Below are 25,118 nucleotides of genomic sequence, written 5' to 3' on the forward strand. Positions count from 1 at the left end.
ACATGCATGGGGATTTATGTGCTATAATTTAAAAGATGACATCATATTTTCTTATTTTGTACCTTAGTTACTATTATAAAACATACATATTAAAACAACACATTTAACACATATATCATGGTTTCCAATTTCAAAATGAATTTCTAAAAACATTCTTCTGGAAATATTCAAGATCATGCTTGGCCAAGTAAAAGATGACTCAAAAGAAATACAAACTAATAGATACATGATTTCAAAGAGAATCCAAGTAATTACCCAAATGTCCAAAAGAAAAGATGAGCTTGAATGTTCAGAATCACAGTCATTTCAATTGCCTGGAGCCCTCTCTCTTCTGCATGACTCTAATGAGAGCATTTTTCATTTCTTTGTTCCTAAGATTATAAATGAGTGGATTCAGCATGGGGACCACCATAGTATAAAACACAGAGGCCTCTTGATCCTTTCCCAAGGAGTAGGACTGCTTTGGTTTTAAATAAGTAAAAACTGTAGTGATGTAAAAGACAGTGATTCCCAGGAGGTGGGAGGCACAAGTAGAGAGGGCTTTGCACTTGCCTGAAGTGGAATTGATTTTCAGGACAGTAGACAGAATGGACCCACAGGGCACAGTGATTGTGATAAGAGACACCATTAGGGTGGAACCAGCGAGAAAGAATATTGTGATTTCAGTGATACGAGTGTCAGCGCAGGACAGGGCTAAAATTGGGGTTGTGTCACAGAAGTGATGGACTACATTGGATTTACAGAACTGCAAACTGTTCATAGAAAGAACATTTACCAAGGAGCCAGTAAAACCAATCATGTAGGACACAGTGACAAGGGTGCAGCAGAGTTTCTTGGACATAACAACTAGATAATGTAAAGGAATGCAGATAGCTACATAGCGGTCATAGGCCATTGAAGAGAGAAGGTAACATTCTGTGGCACCTAATAGGATGAAAAAATACATCTGGGTGAAGCAGCAGATGAATGAAATATACTTGTTGGAAGTCACCAAATTTTGTAAGGTTTTAGGTGTGATGACTGTTGAGTGACTCAGGTCAAGGAATGACAGATGACTGAGGAAAAAATACATAGGTGTGTGAAGCTGGAGATCCATGTGAATTATTAGTATCATCCCTACATTCCCCAGGATAGTAATCAGATATATCAGTAAAAATAACATAAAGAGGACCCACTGGATGTCTTCAGAGTCTGCCAATCCCATAAGGATGAAGTCAGCCACATTTGTGTTATTCCTACTTCCCATAGTGTTCAACTGTTGCAAATTGTTGTGAAATTAATTCTGATATTGAATGATGTGTAAAAGACTTTTGTTTACATGAATGATCCGGCATTAAAAAAATGTGGTTAGTGCTACTAGAAATTCATAACATTAATTTGCAAAAAAAGACTGCGTTACTGTCAAGTATAAATTAACTATAAAATATCATTTCAATATTATATAATAGAAGTTTACATACATTGAAGGATTGGAAAGAACTGATGGGGTTATAAATGCTTGCCTTTATTAACACATTTAACTCACCTGACAATTTAATAACTGCAGGTATCACTATTATCTACATTTTTAGATGAAGAAAAGGGCAGAAAAGGAGTAACTTATTCAGAGTCACAGATATTAAATGTATATTAAATTAGATATGTAATACTCAACGATAGGAAAAGTTTTAGTGAGTCATTTATTTATTTTGTATCCAACATTACTTAACACAAATAAAATATCATAGGTATAAATTTAAGAGCACTTTCCTTGAATGTGTTAAAATTAAAATCACACATAATTTTAATTTCTGGAAGGTAAGCTGTTTTCCAAAATTGACCACTCAAAATAAAAACTCCTCTAAAATTATACTTCCAATATAGGTACATTACTTATTGACTTAGATTCTATCAATTCTGTATTTCCATTTCCACAAATCCTGGCATTTCTGAGGTAAGGCCTAAATAATATGTATATTTGGATGTATATTCTACTAATAATGTTACCATTTTGTTTGTTTTGAAATAAAACCCTTTATTTTTGAGAATAATACTTACCATGAGCAAAAAGTGATGAAAAACATTTCTCTCAACAGCAGTTTTCTAGAGATTCATCAACCTCAAATTTTTCACACAAATAAAATATGTATATCATATAAGGAGCCCAAATTCCTGAGACAAAATATTTGCTCTCTTTGAAATAAATTAATTTTGTGAATGCATATTTATTTATTTAATTATTTACATATTTGTGCATGCATTTTGTTTTAGTCTGAGGTAAAATAAATCAACCTACAAATTTTGGTCAGGTCTTGGTCTCAAATGGAAAGTTCATCTGGAAATTGTGTCTCACAATAATACCAAGGAGCTACTGTGAACAAAGCAGAGTGAAGAATCCCTTGCCTTTCACCCTGACAGTGCAGCAGCTCCTGTAATATTGAGAACAGCTGATGCAATCTTTGGTCATCCCTGGGGACCAGTTTCCAAGGATAATTGCTGGGCATGTTTCCAAGGATAAAAGTTAAAGGACTAATGCAACCATATTAGGTTTCTACCAGAAATTTCCTTCTCTCTCAGAAGTCTAATAATTTTGAGCATGATTGTTTGGTATTTCTTTGTGAGGCTCTATTTTTTTTTTTTTTTTTGACTGGGGAACAGAGAAGGTATTTCTAGAAAGATACAATTACTCTGTGACTGAAAGGCCAGATCGTTAACCACCAGGGATGCAACAGCACATTTTCCACAATGAAATATTTTTTTATTTAAAAGTGTGGCACTATCACAGGAGTGAAACTAGTTTATTACACAAAACTTAGAATACAACAAAATTCAAAGGATAAAATGCAAATTATTCATAACTGTTGTTAATCTTTACATGTATTTTCTTCAAATTATATTCCTTTATGTATATGATGCTTATTTATATGTCTACTTACATATATGCATTATTTTATCATACAGTATTTTCAGCAACTTATCCTAATTTTATCACTAATTACAAACTACTTGATCTAAATGATATTAGCATTTTGTAAAGGTCACAATTTCATGTATTACGCATTGGGTGGTGCCTCATCATTAACTTCCCTCTAGGAGTGAGCACCAGCTGATGAATGGATATTTCGTTCTTCCAGGTAAATTTTCATTTCAGATATTTTACCTTTCCATTCTCAATTATTTTGAAATATGTTGCTATTAACTTCTTTATTTATTCACATTCACATGTCCTTGATTTGTCTTACGTTTGGTTTTTTTTTTTTTTTTATTATACACTGTGTTTGTAAGTGATATAGACTGTTTTGATTATGTTGTTTTCCTTTAAAGGTTCAGTTTTGTTCTGGCAGACAATAAATTACTGAGAGTGCCTTTTAAACCTCTCAGATTTATTTTGTATTTTGATAAGGAAGATCTACTTTGTTTTCTCCTTAACATTAGGGATGGCCCTCATGCCAGGGCATGTTCCTTCTCATTTCTGTGTTTCTGTTTTTGTTTGTTTGTTTCAATGTCATGCCTGAGTCAATCATAGATATTCTTCATCATGACTGGGCCATAACTTCAACTTCTCACAGCCCTTCATGAACTCTGTGGTTATGTTCTGCTCTTAGCACTTTATCAGCATCCCTTGGCTAGGCCTGTTTAGTCCCCACTGCGGATATTCTGTTCGGTCTTCGGTCCTAGGACCTACAGTGACTCTCCATACAGACCTTTGGAGCACCTCCTTTAGATTCCCTTTCTTGAATGTTCCATTTCTTCAGGTGCTGGAAACTCAAATTTCTATCTCTTCAGTTCTACAAGATCAGACTTTCATATTCTGCTTATATTCTGTTTGTATTCTGCTCAACGATCTAGAAAGACAAGGTAAACATTAGGCTTTTCTTATATAATTCCAGAATCTCACAAATAAATGACTCATGCTGCCCATTGTCCAATACTGGAAAGCAATTGCCATGTGCATTTTGTCCAGGTTTAGAGTTAGTCATGATGTCACAGAAATTCTTGTGCCACTTACTCTGTCATGGCAGAAGCCAAAGTCTAACCAGAGATTTTAAATCTTTTCTGATTTAAATGATGATGTAATTTCATATCCTAGCCCACTAAGTCTTTTCTAATGTTTTTGTCTCTCTCTTTTTTCTCATGAATTACTCTTCCTGTTTTATTTTGGGGGTGGGGGCAGGATTTATTAAAGGATGGTTTTTGGTTCTGTTTCTTTCTTTTTAATAATTTGGATTTTGGCTTTCTAATGCGTTAATGATATTTTCATTTCATCATTTATATTTCCTATACTCTTTTAGATTGAACTCATTGCTTTTTCTCTAACACCTTCATACAATTAATTTTATTATTTAGTTTTTGTTCCCTGCTTAAGAATACAGGAATTTAATGTTTCCATTATTCATCTGAGTACCACTTAACCTTGATCTTATATTCATTCATATGCATTACATATGTTGTTATAAATATCTAAAATCACATTTTTATTTCCCATTTCACCAAGGATTACTTAAGATTGTGTTTTTAGATTTATTTTTAATTTCCTAGTTGAACAGTCTCGCAGTTTTTGTATTTGGGATGTTAATTTTAAATTAAATTGCATTTTCTCAGGAAATACGGCTCCTTTATACTAAACTTCGGAAATTTATTGAAATGCATGGACTAATTGTAATAAATTTGTGTAAACAATTCATAGATGCTGAGAAAGTTGTAATGAAAATATTGACATGCAATTTTAGTCTTCTCAACTATATTATTCAGATATTAAAATTTCAAAGTTTTACTTGGATTAATTACACACTAGATGAGTTATGAACAAATTATTCACTGTGTTTTATTCATTTACTCAGAAAGCATTTTATTGAATACCTGCAATGTACCAGACACTGTGTACAGGGCTTATAGTCTAGCTGAGAAAAAAATTGGATTGGATTGGAAATTGACCAGTGACTTGGGTCTCACAGTAGAGAAATAAAATATGTCAATAAAGAAAAAGTACACAGATGTATGAAGCTGAGGGATAATTCTTATTAATATGATAAGTTCAAGGTCCCCCCAAACGATAAGTAAATGAAGGGAAACAGCAAGAAAAGGCTGACTTGTAGTTCAGGGTGATCTGCAAATCCAGAGAGGATGAAGAGAGTCAACTCGGTGAAGTTGGAGCCAGACATTTTTTTCAATTCAGGCCTCTGACTTACCTGTTGAATAGCAATAACAAAAATAAGAGAAGGGTTCAAGTCTAAAGACTTGATTAATTGATGTGTGGATCTGTCTAGGATCTATTATGTTCTCTATGTCAATGGTAAATGTTTTCATTGATAAAGTTTCCTTCATACAATGACTTTAATATTGATTTATTCAGGAATGGCTTGGCTCTTCTGTTCTGACTTATCCCCTACACCCCCACCCCACCACCAAAAAATAGAATAAAATAAAATCAGCTTTTTGCTTTCATTTAGAAAAGTTTTGAAATTCTGTTTGGACTTATGTTGCAATTACAGATCAATGTTTGAATTTTTTATATTGAAATTATTGTTTCTCATAAGCAGTGTATCTCTCTAATTATTTGTCTTTCTTTAATATCTTGTGTTCATGTTTAGTTTTTCCCCATAAAAGTTTTTAGTATTGGTTGTCATATATATTTTCCTGGGGGGAACTTGTACATTATAAATTTTATGTTTGTAAAAATTGCATTCTAAATAGTTGTCTGGAGTTTAGAAATGCAACATATTTTCAGATATTTGTCCTATTTTCAGCGAACCAGACAAAGCCTTTTATGAGTCCCCGTAATTTGTCAGGATCATGGTAAAGAAAAGTCATTCTTAAGTATTACTTGATATTGTGTATGAGTGTCTGAAAGCCGTTTATCTAGCTTGCCCAACACTATTATAGACATGATGGAAGACAGAAAAATCACACCTCAGAACACATTTGTAATCACAGATTTTTTGGAACCAACATTAAAGCCACTAAATTAGAAAATTTACCCCTTAATTTGCACAAGAAGGCATCACATCTGAACACAATTTTCTACTATTTTAGACAGAATCATCAGTTCACATTTTATCCACAACTTTTCAGTGCAAATCTTGTCATCTTATTGGATCAGGGTATGTTGCAGTGTGTGTGTGTGTGTGTGTGTGTGTGTGTGTGTATGTGCGTGTGTGTGTACTTATAAGTGGATGACAAATGTCATAAACTCTGGTGCCAAAGTCTGAATTTGACTACCTGCTCTTTAGGAGACAGCTGAGAAATGTAAGTTGCCCAGAACCTGCACTGATTTGGGACAAAGAAAAGTTTTAGCCCCTCTGGTGCAGAAGGGGGATAGGGAGAGAAATCCAGTGGTTTCCTAGGCAATCCTGAGAGAGCTTCTGAGTAATAGTCAGAAAATCTTGCCAGTCTAGAGTTATTGTAAATATTTATAAGCTTTGAAAGATCCCAAGATTATAAAAATAACATTCCAATAAGTTTAAAGCATTTAAAGCTAAACAGAAAATCCATTTATATCCTCCAAGGACTCCATCGACATCACAAGTCTTTATCATTAGTTTGAATATACAGTTACATATATTGGTATTCCACCAGGTCCAAGATTATAAACTTACATATTATAAAAATACAGTAAATGTGAAATTCATTTGAGACACTTGGAAAATGGAAGATTTTTAGTTAACTTATGTAAGTCTGATATAAACTTGGATCAAAGACGGCTGATACCAACCCCTTTTTAAGTTTTATGGTTGGAAGTAACTTTATGTAACTGAGACAGCAGTGTTTTTTGTAGATAATATCTTTCAATTTTAATAAAATATAAAATTTATAGGAAAAGGATGACCAAATTTCTATGTTGGTGTGTTTGTTGATGAGGAATCTGTACATACATGGTATGATGGGAATTTATATTATGTAATAGAATTTGTTTAATTGAGTAAGAGCCTTGCGAGCCCTCTTTGTTATATGATAAATTTTAATTTGCAAATATAAGTTGAATTCTAAGCTATTAATATTGTAGCATCAAATAGATCTTAAGTTCAACCCTTTTTAATACATTTTTATTGTGAAATTTAGCATATATAGAGAACAGTGATAACTTTCAAAGTACAATTTAACAAGTAGTTAGATGGCGAACTTCAGAGAATGCCATGGGTTACAGTTCCACAATTTCAGTTATTTCTTTATTGTTATATATAACAGATGTACAGAAAAGTGACAACTCTCAAAGTAGTGTTTAACAAGTAGTTATACAGGTAATTTCAAAAAATGTTATGGGCCACACTTCCACCATTTCAGTTATTTCCTTGTTTAACTCTTTATATTTTCAAAATTATGTTTTATAAATTATTTATGCTTTGTTATTTTTTGTTAAATTATATAATTGACAATATGAAACAAAAATGCATATTCTAGAGCTTCCATTTAAAATATCTGAAGATTTTTAATTAACCAATTGTTCAAATGGGACTAATCATTATGCAAAGTACCTTCCAAGTGATTTTTGAAAACATGAGAGATTAAAAATGAAACAACAGAAAAACAAACCAGAACCAGGTTCTTTGCAAAGATAAATAAGAGTTTTTAAATCCCTAGGCAAATCAATAATGGGACAAAAGAGAGGGGTCACAGATTCTTGGAATTGAAAGATAGGACATCATCATACACCCTTCAGAAATTAAAAAGATAATAATGGAAAATTGCCAACAACTACATGACAATAAATTTGATAACTTACATGAAATGTATAAATTACTTGAAAGACACCAACTACTAAAACTCACCCAAGAAGAAATAGATAATCTGGATAACATTACATAACTCATAATTAATTAAATTTCCACAAAGAACGTTGCATGCGAACATGCCTTCTCTGGTAAATTCTGCTAATTATTTAAGGAAGGCATAATACTAACATTAATCAAATGCTACCATTTTGTAAGACCAAAATTACCCTGATATTAAAGTAGAGAATTTAGCATAATAAAAGAAAACCATAAACCAATCCCTCAAGGACAAAGAAACAAAAGTCCTTCATCAATTATCAGCAAAACAAATTTGGCAGTATATAAAACGTTACTACATCATGAACAAATAGGGTTTGTCCACACACATTCAAACACACATACAAAATCCAGATATCAAATAAGCACCTGGAAAGATGCTTAAAATTATTAGTCACTTGGGAAATTAAGTTAAAACTGCCATAAGAAACAGCTACATGCCTTTTAGAATGGTTGAAATTAAAAAAAACAAAAAACTGAAAATGCCAAGTGCTGCTGATGATTTGAGGTAACTGGAACTCTCATACATTGATAGTGGCAGTACAAAATTGTTCAGTAATTTTGTTCATGTTTGGCAGTTTGTGAAAAAGTTTATAATTGGTATATGACTTAGCAGTTCCACTCCTAGGTATTTACCAAAAAGAAATGAAAACATAAGCCCATACAAAAAGCTACATGTGAATGTTTATAGTTGCATGTGAAATTAGGCATGTGAATGCATAATTTAGCTCTACATTGGAAACAAACTCGATGTCCCTAAACTGGTGGTACATCTGTACAGTATACTATAATTTAGCAATAAAAAGAAATGGATTACTGATAAAAATAACACAAAGGTAGAATTTCAAAACATTGTGATGGGTGTTACATTCAATTTACATACATTCTAGAAAAGGCAAAGTTTAGGCATATATGGTCACATCAGTGAGTGCCAGGGAGTGGCTGGAGGAGTTAGTCTATAAAGGGGGACAATGGTATTCACTGGACTGAGGGAAATATTACTTGCTTTGATTTTGGTTGTAATTGCATGGCTGTTTGCCAAAACTCATTAAACTATAGACTTAAAAAAGCTCAGCTTTGCTGTAGGAAAATCATACTGCAAGAAAAGTGACTAAACCTGTTTCTATCTTTTTAAATTTTTTCATTCTTTAACACATTTGAAATATTTTTATTTTTATTTCTGCTTCTTCCTTGAATAAAGGGCATTTCAAGACACTCTTCTTGCTTCTATGATACTCTGCTATACAGATTCTTCTCCTGTCTTTCTGAATTCACACTTTATGTAGCTTCATTTCTAATTTTTTAAACTACTTTAATCTCTTAAATTGACTAACAGTTTCATATATAAGGAAATTATGTATTGTGTGATAGATGTGAGTCTGGGAACAATTCTTAATGTCATGGTCACAGAATCTTTTTGGGTCAAGTTTTTAATCAGTATCTTGGATGATGTTACATATTTCATTTTACATGTAGATATTTATACTCTACCTGTTTTGAGAAATGAGAGGTATGTGTATGAAGTATATGAGTGTGTATGTGTATATATATATGTATATATAAAAACATAAGATTTATCTTGATTTAAATACTTCATAATGTTAAGATGGAACTCGTCAAGAATCAGGAGGTAGCAAAATATTAATTCTCTATGTAAAAAATTGTTTGTTTTGCTAATAATTGTGAATGGGATTAATCCCACTGCATTAGAGGGGTTAGGATGGGAAGATTTATGTTATATATATATGTCTGCAAAATTTTAAAAAATGAAATAAAAGTAAAATAAAATGATAATGATAACACAATGCAGTACATGGATACTGGAAGAAATCTAAGAATGGAGGCAAAATGTTCAAAAAGACATTATTGGGTTATAAGAAAAAAATTGAACATACACTGTAAAGCTTTATATCAACATTAAATTACTTGGATTTGATAACTGGACTTAAGGTGATTACATAAGTGAATATACTTGTTCATAAGAAATGTACATGTACTCAAGAAGTATGATGTGAACAACCTGCTCTTAAAATTTCAGTAGAAGTAGACAGATAAATGGTAATATTATAGCTAGAATGACACAACAAACATGGCAAAATAAAATAAATGGATTTGGTTATCTGAGAAGGTTGGAGTACGTTGGCATTCTTTGTAAGTATTTGTATAGTTTTATTGTACATCCAGAAAATTTCAAATTATTTAAACATAAAAATTGAAGAAACATAGAGTTCAACAACACAAAGAGTGAACCAAAATGCAAAGTATGGGCATTAGCTAAAAATAATATACCATATATTAGCTCACCAATTATAATAAATGTTACTTACTAATACTAGATGTTACACTAGGGGAAACTCTACATGTTTGACAGAGGAGGAAGGTATTTGGGAATGTTCTGTACTTTCTGTCCAATTTCTCTGTAACCTACAATGGCAAAGAACACTACTGTGAATCTCTATATGCTAGATCCAGAGGTATGTATTTTTTAATCCCTTTCCTTCAGATCCAGGAGCTGATGTCCACAGGGAATCATGTGGGATCATGTACCTCCCCCACCCCACACACTGGCTTGGGACTACCAGTGCAGGGGGCAACTTCCATGCATTCAGGGAGCATCTGCACCCCTTCTCCTGTTTGGAAGACACATGAGCTCACCAATGTTCCTTTGGAAAACACAATAAGTGGTCAAGGCTGTAGATCCTGTGAGATGCCACTGGTGAGTCTAGGAATTAGACAGTATTTTCATGACTGACCTGGAGCAGCCTCTCAGCAACCCCACAAGGCAGTGAGTGAGGACAAGATTTCAGAAAGGCAACTGCACACCTGTAAGAGCTGAGGATCTATCAGGACCCACCTGCCTTTGGGTTCACCATGGCAGACACAGATTCACTTGGACCGCAAACACTGTGAGACTGCTGAGTATATTGCTGGAAGAATCATGCAGTCTGCATCGCTTGTATTACATGTTCTTGCCCCACTTTATTTTCTTTCTCCATTTTCTGACTTTTAAGTGTACATGGCAACAATATTTATGTGACCTTATCTACATGCTGAGCCCACCATAGACACAGCACTGCCAGACCCAATATGACTGGATTCATATTTTCCTTTCATTAAAAGCTGAACACCTGTTTCTCTCTTGAATGTTGATCTGGTGACTATGGGGCAAGGGGCTGGTGTCTGAAACAATTTCCCCAGGTTCTCTCTGGAAGCTATAGCTAATGGGAGGAACCCCAAGTCTTCTTTAGTCATGGAAATTGTTCTTAGAGTCTTCAAATTTGTGTTATTTGCATAGCAGTTGAGTGAGTAAACAAGGTATTGAACAGAGGATAAAGAAAGTAGATACGAATAAACTCAGTGATGATACAAGATGTTTGACATTTTGCTTTTTATATAATAGAGCATGAAACTAACATTTTCTATGATAATCTTATTTTGGTCATTTGTTCTTCATAAAAACTTGAAGTATTAATTTATTTAGAATATGTTGCCATTTCACATTTTGTAAACATCCATATTGAGTTTCTAGAACTGTGAAAAATTCTATCTTCCCTGTGAAATAAGTATTTTATAAGCTCCATATTCAGCCTATGATCCAGATCATGGGGTGACAGTGCTTCACTCACCTCTGCACACTCCAGCGACCTCACTGGGCATTCTGGAAAGTGGTTACTCCATGGCAGGAACTGCAGGGACCACTGAGAGCTTTTCCTGTGCAGTGAGTCTCTAGCACACTCTTGACCGTGACTCTGGGTTGGGATTTAACTGGCTTTCAAGCAAACCTCTATTTTTCCAAGGATAGGTCAGGTATTTGGCCTGAAGACCCTGGGGAGACAGACTGTGAGAGAAAGCTCTTGTGGGCAATTAAATGTGGCTCTATGGTTCATGCCATGCTTTCGCTAATTTAGGTGCTGAGGATAGAGTTGGGTAATTTGATGCTCAACTTGTAAGGGCAAGAACAGCCTGGTGCTGAAGGCCAATCTCTCTAGCACTACTTCCATCAATATTTGCCTTCAAGGCATCATCATTTTATTTTCAACTAAAGCTATTCTGTCTTAAATTTTTATTCTTCTAAGTATACATCATATTAAAATTACATACAATTCAGGTATATACCTAGGATATTTTGAATTCTCTTATATATCTTATTACTTTTCCTACATTTAAGCAATGCAAGTAATTGCTTAAATTTCCTTTAAGCTCTCTTTTGTCACTTCTGTTTCATTTCTGAATTTTTAAATTCTATAGAGCAAATGTACTGAATTTAATTTTGCTGGATTTAAGTCTCATTCAAAATTCTTGATTCTTTGCTGAATTGTGTGCTAAAGTGCCCACATAAAGTATTTTATTTCCCACTATGAATTTTCTGAGATGAAATCCAGTTGAAGATTTTCTTAAATTGACTAGAATGTTTCATCATCATAAGAATACTAATGCTAAGGAATGAGTGATTATTGAAAATATGTCTTGATTCATAACACCTGTAAGAGTTTTATGCTGTATGAATTCTGTCTTGCATACAAGTGTTGCTGTAAGAATAAATGATTTTCCATGCTTTTCCACTGAAAAAAAAATTGTTTTCAAGGTGAATCTTAAATTTCTTAGCAGTGTGTCTACTGGAAAGTCATTTAACACTCTAATGCCTTGATTACTTTATCTGCATAATGAAAACAACAATAATGCCAACCTCAAAGAGTAGTGTAGAGGATTAATTGAGAATTTAAACGGAAAAAGTTTACTATGATATCTGATGCACTGTGAGTTCTTTATGAAAATATTCTCCTTGCAGATGAATACCCAATGTATTTTATTTCACCTTGTTTTACTTATGGACTCGGATCCAGAAAATCTTTAGTTTCATCCCCAGTATAAGGACCATTATCACAGGTAATAATTGCAAACAAACAACAATATGTTAAAATAATAAAAAGAAATTAGGTGTGCTTATCTATTTTCCTGTTTATTTAAAATAGAGTATTTCTTGAGCATTGAGGCAAAAGATATTAGGTTGCTTCCCCTTCTCATTAATTTCACTCAGGGCAAACCTACGGTGATGGTTAAATTTATCCAGACAAAGGGAGGAACACACACACACACACACACACACACACACACACACACACACACAGGCTAAGGGGAGGAATAAAAATTTGGTTTTGGACTATGCATTTCTTTTGGAATAAGTATAAATTACTAATAGATACAATATGTATAGCCAATTAAAATTATTTATTCTAGTTTTATTGAAAGACTTTAAAATAACCTAGCAAACAGAAAACTTTTATTATTCAAGCTCCACATAATGTCTGATTGCTTCAGCTTTAAAATATATTTGCATAAGCTCAGTGTCAGTCTTTTCCCTTTGAGACTGGAGCTCTTGCCTTTAGAGAACTGACTTTACAACTACCTAATTCCCAGTCCTCATCAAGGACAACAAAACAAAGTGCTGCAACATGCATTTACTCAGAGTCCCTCAATATTTTACAAATAGGTAATTCAACTTTACAGTGAGTGCACTGTAAAGATGGGGTTTACTCTTTTTTTAATTTTTAGTCTCTAACTGAGAACTTTTGATAAAAGATAAAATAGACTAGAGAGGTAAAATGCTATCTAGAAAGAAAGATTTGGAGCTTTTATTTGCTGGTTTGAACAGACACCAAGTCAGCTACTACATGGCAATATTTGTAAGTGTACCAGCCTCAAAACTAAAACAACTGTTTGATTCTCTATAAATGAATTATTAAAATAGTCCTTAAAAATAAACATCAAAATATTACTTAACTAAAAATTTCATTAACTTTGCTTCTTGGGTTTTTGCATGAGACATTTCCAGGGACTATTTATAAATTTTGTAGGTGAAGATTATATGGAGTGATTTTCACAGAAAGAAAAACTAATATCCTAGAGTTAAATTCACATACTTTTTCAGACAATAGGAAAAGTTCAGCAAGAATATTTCTATCCTTTGCATTTTGGATGTGGGCTTCAATAGAAAGAAGAGAAATATGTATGTTATTTTTGCAGAAACTGAAGTCTTTGGACTGGGACCAGTGATTCAAGGTGCCCATAATCCAGATTCAATATAGACATTGTTGTTAAATCAAATGTATTATCCATTTGTCCTCTTAATTTTATCTTACTTCAGTCACTCAATTTACTATGCAATGTTAAGGTAGGTGTTTTACACCCATGTGCATAAATCTTCATTAACAATTTTACTTTTGGCTCTAAATATTTGAAGAAGGAAAAATATTTGGATTTTATACACAGTTTTAACAAAATATATTTGTAATATATGGCCAGAAAAAATTATACTACACTGAATGAGTTCATCCTGGTGGGACTGGCCAGATCCATAGTGGAACAGATTATCCTCTTTTTGCTATTTTTTCTGATTTACATACTTACAGTTGTGGGTAACACTGGGATGATTCTCCTAATTAGAATTGATTCTAGACTTCACATACCCATGTATTTCTTCCTGACTAACTTGTCTTTTGTGGACGTTTGTTATTCATCCACTATCACCCCAAAGATGCTGACAGATTTATTATCTCAGAAGAAAACTATCTCCTTTGCTGGGTGCTTCCTGCAAATGTACTTTTTCATTGCTTTGGCAACAACTGAAATCATCCTCTTTGGGTTAATGGCTTATGACCGTTATGTGGCCATATGCAACCCGCTATGTTATCCCTTAATCATGTCCAGGACAGTATGCCTGAAGATGGCGGCTGGGGCCTTTGCAGCAGGATTGTTGAACTCTATGGTTAATACCAGTTATATAAGCAGTTTGCCATTCTGTGGTCCAAATGTAATCCATCACTTCTTCTGTGACAGCCCCCCAATTTTTAAGCTCTCTTGTTCTGACACCAGCGTGAATGAAAGCATTGTTTCCACTTTTGCTGGTGTGAATTTGGTTGGGGCTCTGCTGATCATTCTCACCTCCTACTCCTATATTCTCATTTCCATTTTTCATATGCATTCAGGGGAGGGGAGGCGTAAAGCATTGTCAACTTGTGCCTCTCATCTGACAGCTATAATTCTGTTCTTTGCCACCTCCATCTATACTTATCTGAGACCCAGTTCCAGCTATTTCCTGAATCAGGACAAAGTGGTTTCCGTGTTCTACACAGTAGTGATCCCCATGTTGAATCCCCTGATCTATAGCCTCAGGAATAAGGAAGTAAAGAAAGCTTTATGGAATACAATTACCAGGAAAAAAATTCCTTCTTTTCTGTGACAGTCTGGTTAATTTTCTGAACTAAAAAAGGTCTTTTAATTAACTTTCAAAACTTGTTTAACCATAGGGGTTTTTATCACACTATTTCAAAGTAAACACATGCTGTTAATATTCAAGTATCTGCATCCAAGTACTGGTAAGGTAGATTACCAGACTGATACAGGAACATGGCCCCTTTATCTTACAATTATTGTATATCTTGCCTGTGTCTTCAAAAATTAGGGCTTATTTGTAAAAAAAATCTTAGCAGTTGAAATAAGAGAATTAAATGTTTATGGGAAAAATTTGCAATGTTACATGAAATTAATCAAATAGACACTCTTTTTTATTCCTTATGTAGTCCTTTCCATCTTTTGTATGATTTGTAAGATGTTATATGTTACATATATTAGAAATGCTTTATATAAATATCTAATTTTCCTTTTTAATTAAATTAAGTATCTTCCTCCAGAAAGATAGAAGGAAGATGCTTAAAGTTTCAGTACTGTAGTTTTATTACAACTCTCAACTCTTCACCTTTTATTTCCTTTTCTCCAGCCATCACACATACAAACATTAAAGAATAAATGTGTGTTTGCACAAAAATGTGCCACAAGGAAAAGTGTTGATTCATTGCAATGAGCCACTTAAAACTCTATTCCCTTCTTTTCTCCTCAAAACTTTCCAATTTCTCCTTTTCCTTTCTTTGTCAGTCTCTCTCACACACACAGACATACAGAGCCACCTGCCCCCACACAGAGAGCCACACAAACACACACTCAGCTGCTGCAAGAAATTCAAATGATGCTTTGTTCCACTGAGCTAGATCAATGTTCAATGGATGAATCTGACCAACAATTTTTAGACTAATGGTTTTCTTCCTCAAGAAAATCTTCCATCAATTGTCAATAAAGAACAATTGCAAATCAATCTCAATATTAAATCAAAACATGATTAAAATGGAGGTATATCTATAACGTTCACTTATATTTTGTATTTTAATGGAATCTTTATCAGTGTTTGGGTAAAGTTACATAGAGACTTGTTTACAAAACCTGTGAATGTAGCAAAATTGGAAAAGAAAGCAAACAGTTTGGAAAGAATGAAGCAATCAAGACTGAAGAATTACATGTATCCAAATAATAAACTAAAAATAGTAGGATGATACTATTTAGAGATGAGGTGCTGTGTTTAGGCTGAAAAGAAAAACAAAAAAAAGTTTCAATATAAATATGCAAAATAATTTTGGATATATTTTATTAAATATCAACTGACATGCACTAAATATTTATCATGATATGATAAGTCATGCATTCTGTAAACAGAAATAAGATAAGGCTAGTGCTCAGGAAAACTGAAGTAATAGTCCCACTGACTTCATACTGATCAAATAAAGTAGCAAATAGTATGTTTTTAGAGTCAATCTGTTTTCGAGAACAAAGGCAAACAATATAATGTCAAAAAGATAGTACCAAAAATGGCCAGGTATCTGAAAAAGAAATCAAATGCAAAGTACTTGAATTGATGTGAGAATATTTAATCTGTAGAATAGGATGTGTTAAGGATTTCATAGCTGTATTGACAACATAGAATGGATGCTAAATGGAATGTGTGGCATCAGACAGCAGAAACAGTCAATTGTTGCTGACTTTGATGTAATTATTTGCTTTGCCTGGAAGTTGATATGTGCTATGTTTAAGATTCTCCTTAAATTTTGTGATTTTAATGCTGTTGTGAATATCCATGCAGCATCCCTGAGCCTGTTCATCAGTAGAGTTCTTGGGCTACTTCAGTCACTTAATAAAAACTATTGTTCAAGCTTTTTTTCTAAAGTATAAGATGATGACTATAGACCATGAAATTTTGAAGTTTTGAAAGCAGCTATCAACCTGATTAAGATATGCGTCAAAACTCATCTGCGTTTCAGAATTGGGATCCATCCAAACCCTTAATCTTGTGAAATTGTATGTGTGTGTGATGTTAAAAAACAAATGTAAGAAGGAAACAAATAATATTAACTAATTAGTTTGTGCTGAAGATGTGTCAGAATTTACAATATACTGGTAAGAGACAGAAAAAACAAAGTAAAAAAAAAAAAGTCCTGTTTCAGAAAGAGCATGGCATAGGTTTATTTAGCTGGGAAACAGAATGCTTACACAGGAAGCATAAAAAAATATAAAGAACAGATTGAAGTATTATTTCAATAATGAATGTCACCGTGCCCAAATCATGCATTACAGAAGAAGACTGTGTGTTAGAATCATCCTAAATGCTATATTTGGTAAGCATTAGTCAGAAAGACAAACAATACTTTTGAAGGGCAAACAATAAAGATACATTGATATGATGGTAAGGACATAGCTTCATCCCCCAATAGTGGTGTCCAATAAAGCCAAGTAATGTGAACTCAAAAAACAGTAAAAACAGAAATCAGATGCAGAGCAACACAAAAGAAATCTTATTTTTAAATATGCTATTGCCAGTGTTTTTTTTTCCAAACTCTAAACAAAACTGCAAAATACAATTTACCTCTTTCATAATTTTATTATTTTTTTTCCTTTAAAAGTTCACACACACCACATTTTCTCTGGATGATAAGACTGATACCTTCATATGAGACTCATATGAATTAGATATTTAATAATGTTCAGCTCAGACCAGAATAATATATCTGATGTGGAAAAACACATGGAATTTTAAAATGCTGGTAGGCTACTGGGAGCTTTGATACCAAATCTGTGTTACTGAATGCAGACTGTCCAAAAGGTTATTTTCAGTACACATTTCACAAATGCCTATGATCCATATCTTCCCCAGTTTTCAGTTTCTCCTGTCCAAGATGCAGTCTACGAATCTGTTCTCAGTGGGACTGCCAACATTGTCCAAGGACTTCATCTCTATAGCATGATAGAGTTAATGCCTTGTCATGATTCAAATTTATTTCTGGATTTGCATCCACAGGTTTGGAAATAGAATAAGGAATAAAATGACAATGGTAGTAACAATGCATTTGCATATTGCTACTTATTTTGAGAACTGTAATTCATGGGATATTTTAAAACAAACTGTATTTTAAATAACATCTAACTATATTTGGCTTAATTAGGCATAAGCAATATAAAACAGCCTTATAAATACCAATCCACTAATTTGAATTTGGGTTCTAAAATATTCAGATTATATGACTGTCTTGACTAGAGAAGGAAAAATTACTATATTTCTGTTTCCTGCTTTTTTCTCCTTGATTAAATTGAAAGAATATGTACTTGGTTATCCTTTTTTGGTTATCCTTTGTAGGGTAAATAGTTTTTCTGGTGAATACCTTGTTTTCCCTGCTTTTTACTTGTTTCTTCTCCATTTTCATGGGAATAAGGGAACATCTAACCCATCATCAATATTCTTGGAACGGGGACGATTTGAGACATAACGTGTGACCAGTACTCAAGATTGACAGTGCTGGTCAAAACTCACTTTTGTGAATATTGAGGATCTTTGTGCACAGACAATGAGAAAGAACTTCAGAAAGAATGAATATTTCTTAGATTATTTCCCAAATATTATGATTTACTTTCCCTTTGGCTATGTCCTCCAAAAGTTCATGAATGGGAGCTGAAATTGGGAAATGTTAAATTATTTAATGTGGTAATGTGAGAGAGAATTGAATTTTTTTTTAATTTTTATATGAATTTTTTTCTTAGTCTTTGTCTATAGTATTCATTAATGAGCTAGGTTTGTCTATTCAAGGGCTCCCATGTTGTCTGAGAGGACATCACAATATGAATAAAATAATCTTAGTTTCTCAAAAACCAGAATTGCCTTTGTCTTCATAACATTACTCCAGGACCATAAATGTCTATTCCTACAAAGCAAATTAATACATCATAATGATGAGAAAATACACAGAGCATATTCAGATGATGCTAAAAAGAGGCAGGATTTGCTAAAATGTCTATTCAGAGGAGATAAAGTATGAAAGGTAAGGAGACAGTAGATTCAACTGTTTCCTGCAGGTAGTATCATCGATTAAGAGTCTGACTTCTTCCAGGACATGCACTCTGACTGTATTTGGGAAATGGAAGGTACATAAATTTATATTCCATAGAGAGACTGCAGAGAAAGTCTGGTAAATCATAAAAGGGTTACTTGGAAAAACACCAAATTAATTGCAAGCAGGAACATTTAGCCAGCAATTTTGATGTGAAGAGGGAGAAGATATCCCCACAGGAAAGAAGTGATTATATCCTCTATAAAGAGCACTTGCTGTTCAAAAGCAAGTTGGTATAGATCTCAAACAATTTAAAAGAAAAAAATATATCCATCATCAGAGAGAAAGAAGCAACTTCAACAGAACTGAATAAAGTAAATATATATACTATTAATATGTTGATATTTTATTCCAATTCAGATCTATTTTTTAAATTTGAGGATGAAGATTCAAAAAAAAGTCAAATACTTGAAACCATGAGTATATTTTTATTTGAGAATGCATTCATATCTAATAGACTACCTGTAGATTTTTTACTTTCTGAACAAAAACTTAAATAAGCTTCAAACATTTGAAATATATAAAATTCCACCTAATTTGTATATTGTCAGCAATTATAATAATAATAAAACATTTATTTTAAGAAATAATCTCAAGAAGACTGGAAGCAAAGAATGATACATAATAATTAACTTGATATATTTTTTCATATTGATAACAAAGGAAATGTTACCATCATTCATAAAAATATTTTTCTAAGAATGAATCTCCTTCTATTAGGTCAAATACACAGCATTTATTTCTTCCAAATTATACATTCAATACTTAGCCAACTTTTTTGGTCTATATCATCTATTATCATTTATTTTACCTCAATAAAGTTAGTCTACAAACACGGCGAGTCTTGAATATGATAAGTGATATTTGCTAACCCTTTCATACATTGTTTTGATTTTCCCTAATAACACTTAATTTTGGCTTAAAATAGAGCAAAGTGCTCAAATATTCTGATTAGGATATTTAAATGCCAAAAGTAGTATTTGAAACAATAATATCCATTTTAATTCAACAAATAATGAGAATTACTGGAATCTTATGCCATTGTTAATACAAATTAACATGGAAAAATCAAAGATTTGACTTTTCATTCACTTTGTGCTTTTACTCACCTAATCCCTCTTCCTGGTAAATAACCAATTGTAATAGTAATTTCTACTTTTAATTCATAACCATATCTGGAGTACCATATTATGGGTATAATCATGTGCTATATTCTTTACAGAAGAAATCATGAGATATAATTTCAAAGATAGAAAAGATGTGAACAGTCAAATAGAAGGTCCAAGGACTGATCGGTGGAAAATAGTGTTAGATTTTATAGGCCAGAGATTATATTACTGCTTAGATTGGTTGGAAGGAGATTCATAGATGGTGATCAAATTGATTATTAATTGAGTTTGGATTTTGTTTGATGTATCAGCTATTGATATATTTTCTCTTCACAACACTCTGTGAAGTACTATACACTTCACTCACATTCTTATGTGCCTTGGTACTTTTTTCTGCATAAAATAAAGACAAGGGAGTTAGGATACATGTAGGTAAAGTGGATTAACTTAGGTGTGTAAAATGGCATATAGCAGCTTTACCTGATGACTCTACTTCCCAGCCCAGTATTCATTTCATGTCCTAGCTCTGTTTCATCTGTGTTCTTACTAAATAGAAACAAAACTCCTTGATAAAATTTACTGAATATATAGAAAATATATATACTGAAATATATACAGAAAAAATAATTCAGTAGTATTTTTTAGGAGATAACAGGAAGACAAACTGGGGAGAAGAAAATATTGCGGTCTTGAAAAATTACAAAGATGTTCAAAAACTAGTGCATCAATTAATAATAAACCACCTATGGCTTTAGAGAATGTATATTTTCATGGTTTTAAAACAAAAAACTTAGTTCAAAATGCAACAAGAATGTTGTGCATGGCATATAATTAACAGATGGTAGGTGAGATCTCCTAGCATTGTCATATTTAAGATCTCTTATCTTAAAACAAAAACAGGTTTAGAAAATGTAATTATTTTTCTAATATCAAACCCAGGGATTTGGAAGCAGTGGCATAGAGGTGAAACTTAGAATCTCTGAAAACTAAGGAAAATTATATCAATGTTTTGAGTCTCAATTTCCTTACTTGTAATGAAAAAAAAAAAAATAGGGTTATAAACACTCTTTTAAAACAAAAAAAAAATAAGAATATGATGAAGGGACAACTCAAACACTGGCATTAGTGTAATTCAATGGTACTAACATAATCTGTACCATAAAACTGGGAAGGCCACTCTGAGAAAGTGACATCTGACTTAAATCCTAAATAGAAATAGTCATGTGAAGAACATTCTAGACAGAAGAAAAAGAGTGTCTTTAAATTGTGCTTTCGTAGAAGCTTAAAGAAGAACTGAAGGTATGGGGGGAAAATGAGGAGGGTGTTAGCAGTTGAGGTTAAAAATACAGGCAGAAGCCAAATTATATAGCAGTTTGTAATCTATGAGAAGGAATTTGAACTTCATTTCAATGCAATAGGAATAGATGGAAGTGTTTTCAACAGGGCAGTAAAGTGATAGGACTTTTATCTTTTAAATGTTCACGCTGTATTTACTGAGCAAAATCAACTATGGTGTGATGAGGCAATTACAGTAATTCTAGAAATGAGAAGACAGATAGAGTTAGCATGGAAGATGAGAAGATGCAGCCTATTTTGAAGTTTCAGGAGCAGTGAGTGATGTGCCATGGCCAGTTTGGACTTACACCAATTCCCAAGCGCTTAACATTTGGTACCAGAAATTGGCAAACCCTACAATCAATCCTCCCAACCTACTACACCCCAATGACAGGAATATGATATACCAGAAATCAGAAAAATTTGATAGAATGATGTTGGATGGGAAGAAGGGTTAAATAACCCTGAATGCTTAGCTTAAGCAAGGGATGTATTGTTTGTATGTATGTATTGTAGAAATATGACTAGGTGAGACCCTTTTAGAGAAATCTTCATGGAAAAATTTATTCAAATGCCATAGGAAGACAAAGAAAATAAAGTTTATTATGGTAAATATACATGAGAGATTAGTTAATGAGAATACATTGAAATATGTTGGCTGTTTCTCATTTCTCAAGTAAACTATAAAATAGGGTTATCAGTTAATAGGGATAGCAGTTGGTATGGTATGGGTGGTATGGGTGAGGGGACATCTTTGAGGAGAGAAGAAACTACTTAACATAATTTTTAGAGCAAATATACTAAGGAAATTTGATAGGATCTTTGCACAGAATTACTTGTTTGTTCTTTGTAGTTATTAATTTAAAGTGAGACAAAAGAAATGTGTGTTTTTCTTGAGCATTACTCAGATACTCTAGTGTATGGTCAGAAAAAGAAATAGCTGCCATTAACTAAGACTCTACTTTTATAATGGAGAGAATGTTAAGAAAAGAGTGTCAGAAGTAGTTGGAGAGAATTATTTTAATGATGAAGCTTGGATTCTGACCTTATCAAGGAGAGTAATGTGAATAAAATTTTGTAATAGAAAATAAAAATTTGTTGGCTAACTTCTTGATGTTCTAGATTAGTAAGTGTTAAATATAATAATTACCATATTGTGGATGGTAATAGGGAAACTTTGAAAAAGAATGTCCGGCTTCAGAAGTTTACGCATTCATTTAAGGAGATGAGACAGGCACATAAAAAGAAAACAAAAATGCAGAACATTTATTCCCTAGTGACAAATGAAAGAAAAAACAGAGTTCTAATTGAATATATGGTGAGAAGCATCACAATTCTGTGAAGAGCAAAAATTTAACAAAAGTTTCAAGGATGCATTTGAGATCATGATTCCATATTTGACTGGAAAAAAAAGCTCAATTGCATGCCCCCTGTCACACTGTAAATTGAATTAAAATACATGATGGTTGGTATGATAAGAATGCAAATCTAGTATTATAAACTAATTATATGTACATTTAATTGATTGAATTGATTTTATCTACAGATGAGTTCATTGCTCCTGGTTTCACATCAAATCTCCCAGAATCAATGAAACCACATGTCAGAGAGAAATTATAAGTTCGCAACTAATGTTCCAATAGAATTACAAAAGGAAAATGCAGCCAAAAAATGTAAATGCACAGATAGAAAACAAATTAAAAATTACAGAAGTGAATCTCACTACAATGACGGAATTTTTTTTTTTCTGATATACTCAAATTCAACTGGTTTCTTTCTGGATTTTTCTTGGTCATCTATATACTTATCCTGATGGGCAATAGCATCATAATTCTAACAACAAGAATAGATCCCACACTTCAGATCCCAATGTATTTTTTTTCCTTCCTAGAAAACTGTTATGTGTCCTAGACTGCTCACCACTCTTGGGACACAGAGAAGAAGAATTTCTTTAGTTGCCTATTTCTACACAAACGTGCTTCATCCTTTTGTTGGGGGCCACAGAGCGCTTCCTCCTGGCACTGATGGCCTATGACCACTACATGGTCATTTGTAACCCACTGCACTGGTCTCCAGTCATGAGCCAAAAGATGTGTATACAACTGGTGGCTGGCTCTTGGATCACTGGAATTTCAGTCCAGACAGGGCAGACATGCCAGATACTCTCTCCATTCTTTTGTGGGTCTAACCATATCAACAACTTCTTTTGTGACATCCCCCTAATACTCAAGCTAGCGTGTGTATCATTGAGAATGAAATGTTGGTCTACATAGTTGCTGGATTGTTTGTCACAGTTCCAATTCTATTAATACTTTTCTCCTACACCAAAATCATATGCACAATTCTTAAATTACCTTCAGCCACAAATTGGGCCAAAGCCTTCTCCACCTGCCCAACTCATCTTATGATTGTGGTGTTATTCTGTGGATCAGAAATGATCCAAGATCAGTCACTCATCAGGAACTGACAAAATGCTCTCTCTTTTCTATATTATTGTGGCTTCCCACTTAATCCTATAATATATAGTCTAAGAAACATGGATGTCATAATGGTACTGAGATAAATTTTGCATAAATAATGTCATTTATTCAAGAATGAATTATATTTGCATTTACAAGAGATGCTTACTCATATATTTGTAATGAAATTTCAACAGATATTAGCCTTTAATTGTACTTGTTGCCTAACAATATTACTTCCAATGTATGGAATTTAATATTGAGAGACTTGCCTATGTTGTTATCTAAATTGTACATGTATCAGCAAATTGCAAATCATTCCATTAATAATTCTATAATTTTATTGTGCAATGTCCCCTTTCAGTGAACACTTTTTGATAATGGCTGATGTAATATGGTCAGTTGTAATGTAAACTCCATCATTTATTGTAAATTATATCACTGATTTGCACAGAGTTGTAACAGTCATTTTAAAAATGAGGTTGTCAAATGTGCATTAAATAAAAATATGCATGCAGCTTTGCCCAGAAATGACTCTCCAGAGAAACCAGTCCTTGGAGGAAAAAAAAAGGACCTATCAATGAGGATATAATTTTAGAAAGATGATCGTACATCAATAGAAGTGACTATTCAGTATGGTTATATGTACATCAGAGTCAAAATTTTGGCTTAATACAATACTGTGAATTGATCAAAGTAATATTATCACTTAAAATATATGCATATAATTAGAAGAGGCATGGAAATATTCACACTATATATATATATTCTTGGAGATAATAAAAGGAAAAGGAAATCTTAAGAGAGAAGGAAAAAAGTTACTGTATAGTTAGATATCTGCTATAAAAAGATACCATGCACATATCATATACACAGTTTACAAATACATACACATTGAAATTATGAATGTAAATATAATCATCAAACTTTGTGGATATTGCAGAGTGAATTTTTTAGTGATTTTTATTTTGCTTTTCTGATTTTTTTGGTGTTTACTACAATGAACCCATAGTCTCCATGCAATCAAAACATAATAAATCTTTATTCATTATGGATAAGGAAAAGGATAGCAATTAGTTGCATGTATTTTTCTCAATTTTAATTGATGTAATTAATCTTATCCTTTTGTACTATTCCATGATACCTAACGAATCCTTCATGTATGAAGGAACAGCTCTCTAAGAGTACATGACCTGCAGTGAGGAA

At 32.9% G+C, this 25,118-nt stretch overlaps 2 protein-coding genes and 1 pseudogene across 2 annotated transcripts; 2 read left to right on the forward strand and 1 right to left on the reverse strand.

The window, feature by feature from the left end:
• Positions 1-301: 301 nt before the first annotated feature.
• On the reverse strand, positions 302-1,246 carry LOC119537444 (olfactory receptor 8H1-like). Its single transcript, XM_037839891.1, has one exon. The coding sequence runs from the start codon at positions 1,244-1,246 to the stop codon at positions 302-304; it is 945 nt and encodes a 314-aa protein (XP_037695819.1).
• Positions 1,247-14,040: 12,794 nt separating this feature from the next.
• Positions 14,041-14,985, forward strand: LOC119537445 (olfactory receptor 5F1-like). The gene has a single exon (XM_037839892.1). The coding sequence runs from the start codon at positions 14,041-14,043 to the stop codon at positions 14,983-14,985; it is 945 nt and encodes a 314-aa protein (XP_037695820.1).
• Positions 14,986-23,241: 8,256 nt separating this feature from the next.
• LOC119536804 lies at positions 23,242-24,031 on the forward strand (annotated as a pseudogene).
• Positions 24,032-25,118: the final 1,087 nt, after the last annotated feature.

Source organism: Choloepus didactylus, chromosome 6, assembly GCF_015220235.1.
Source record: "Choloepus didactylus isolate mChoDid1 chromosome 6, mChoDid1.pri, whole genome shotgun sequence".
Taxonomy (NCBI): Eukaryota; Metazoa; Chordata; class Mammalia; order Pilosa; family Megalonychidae; genus Choloepus; species Choloepus didactylus.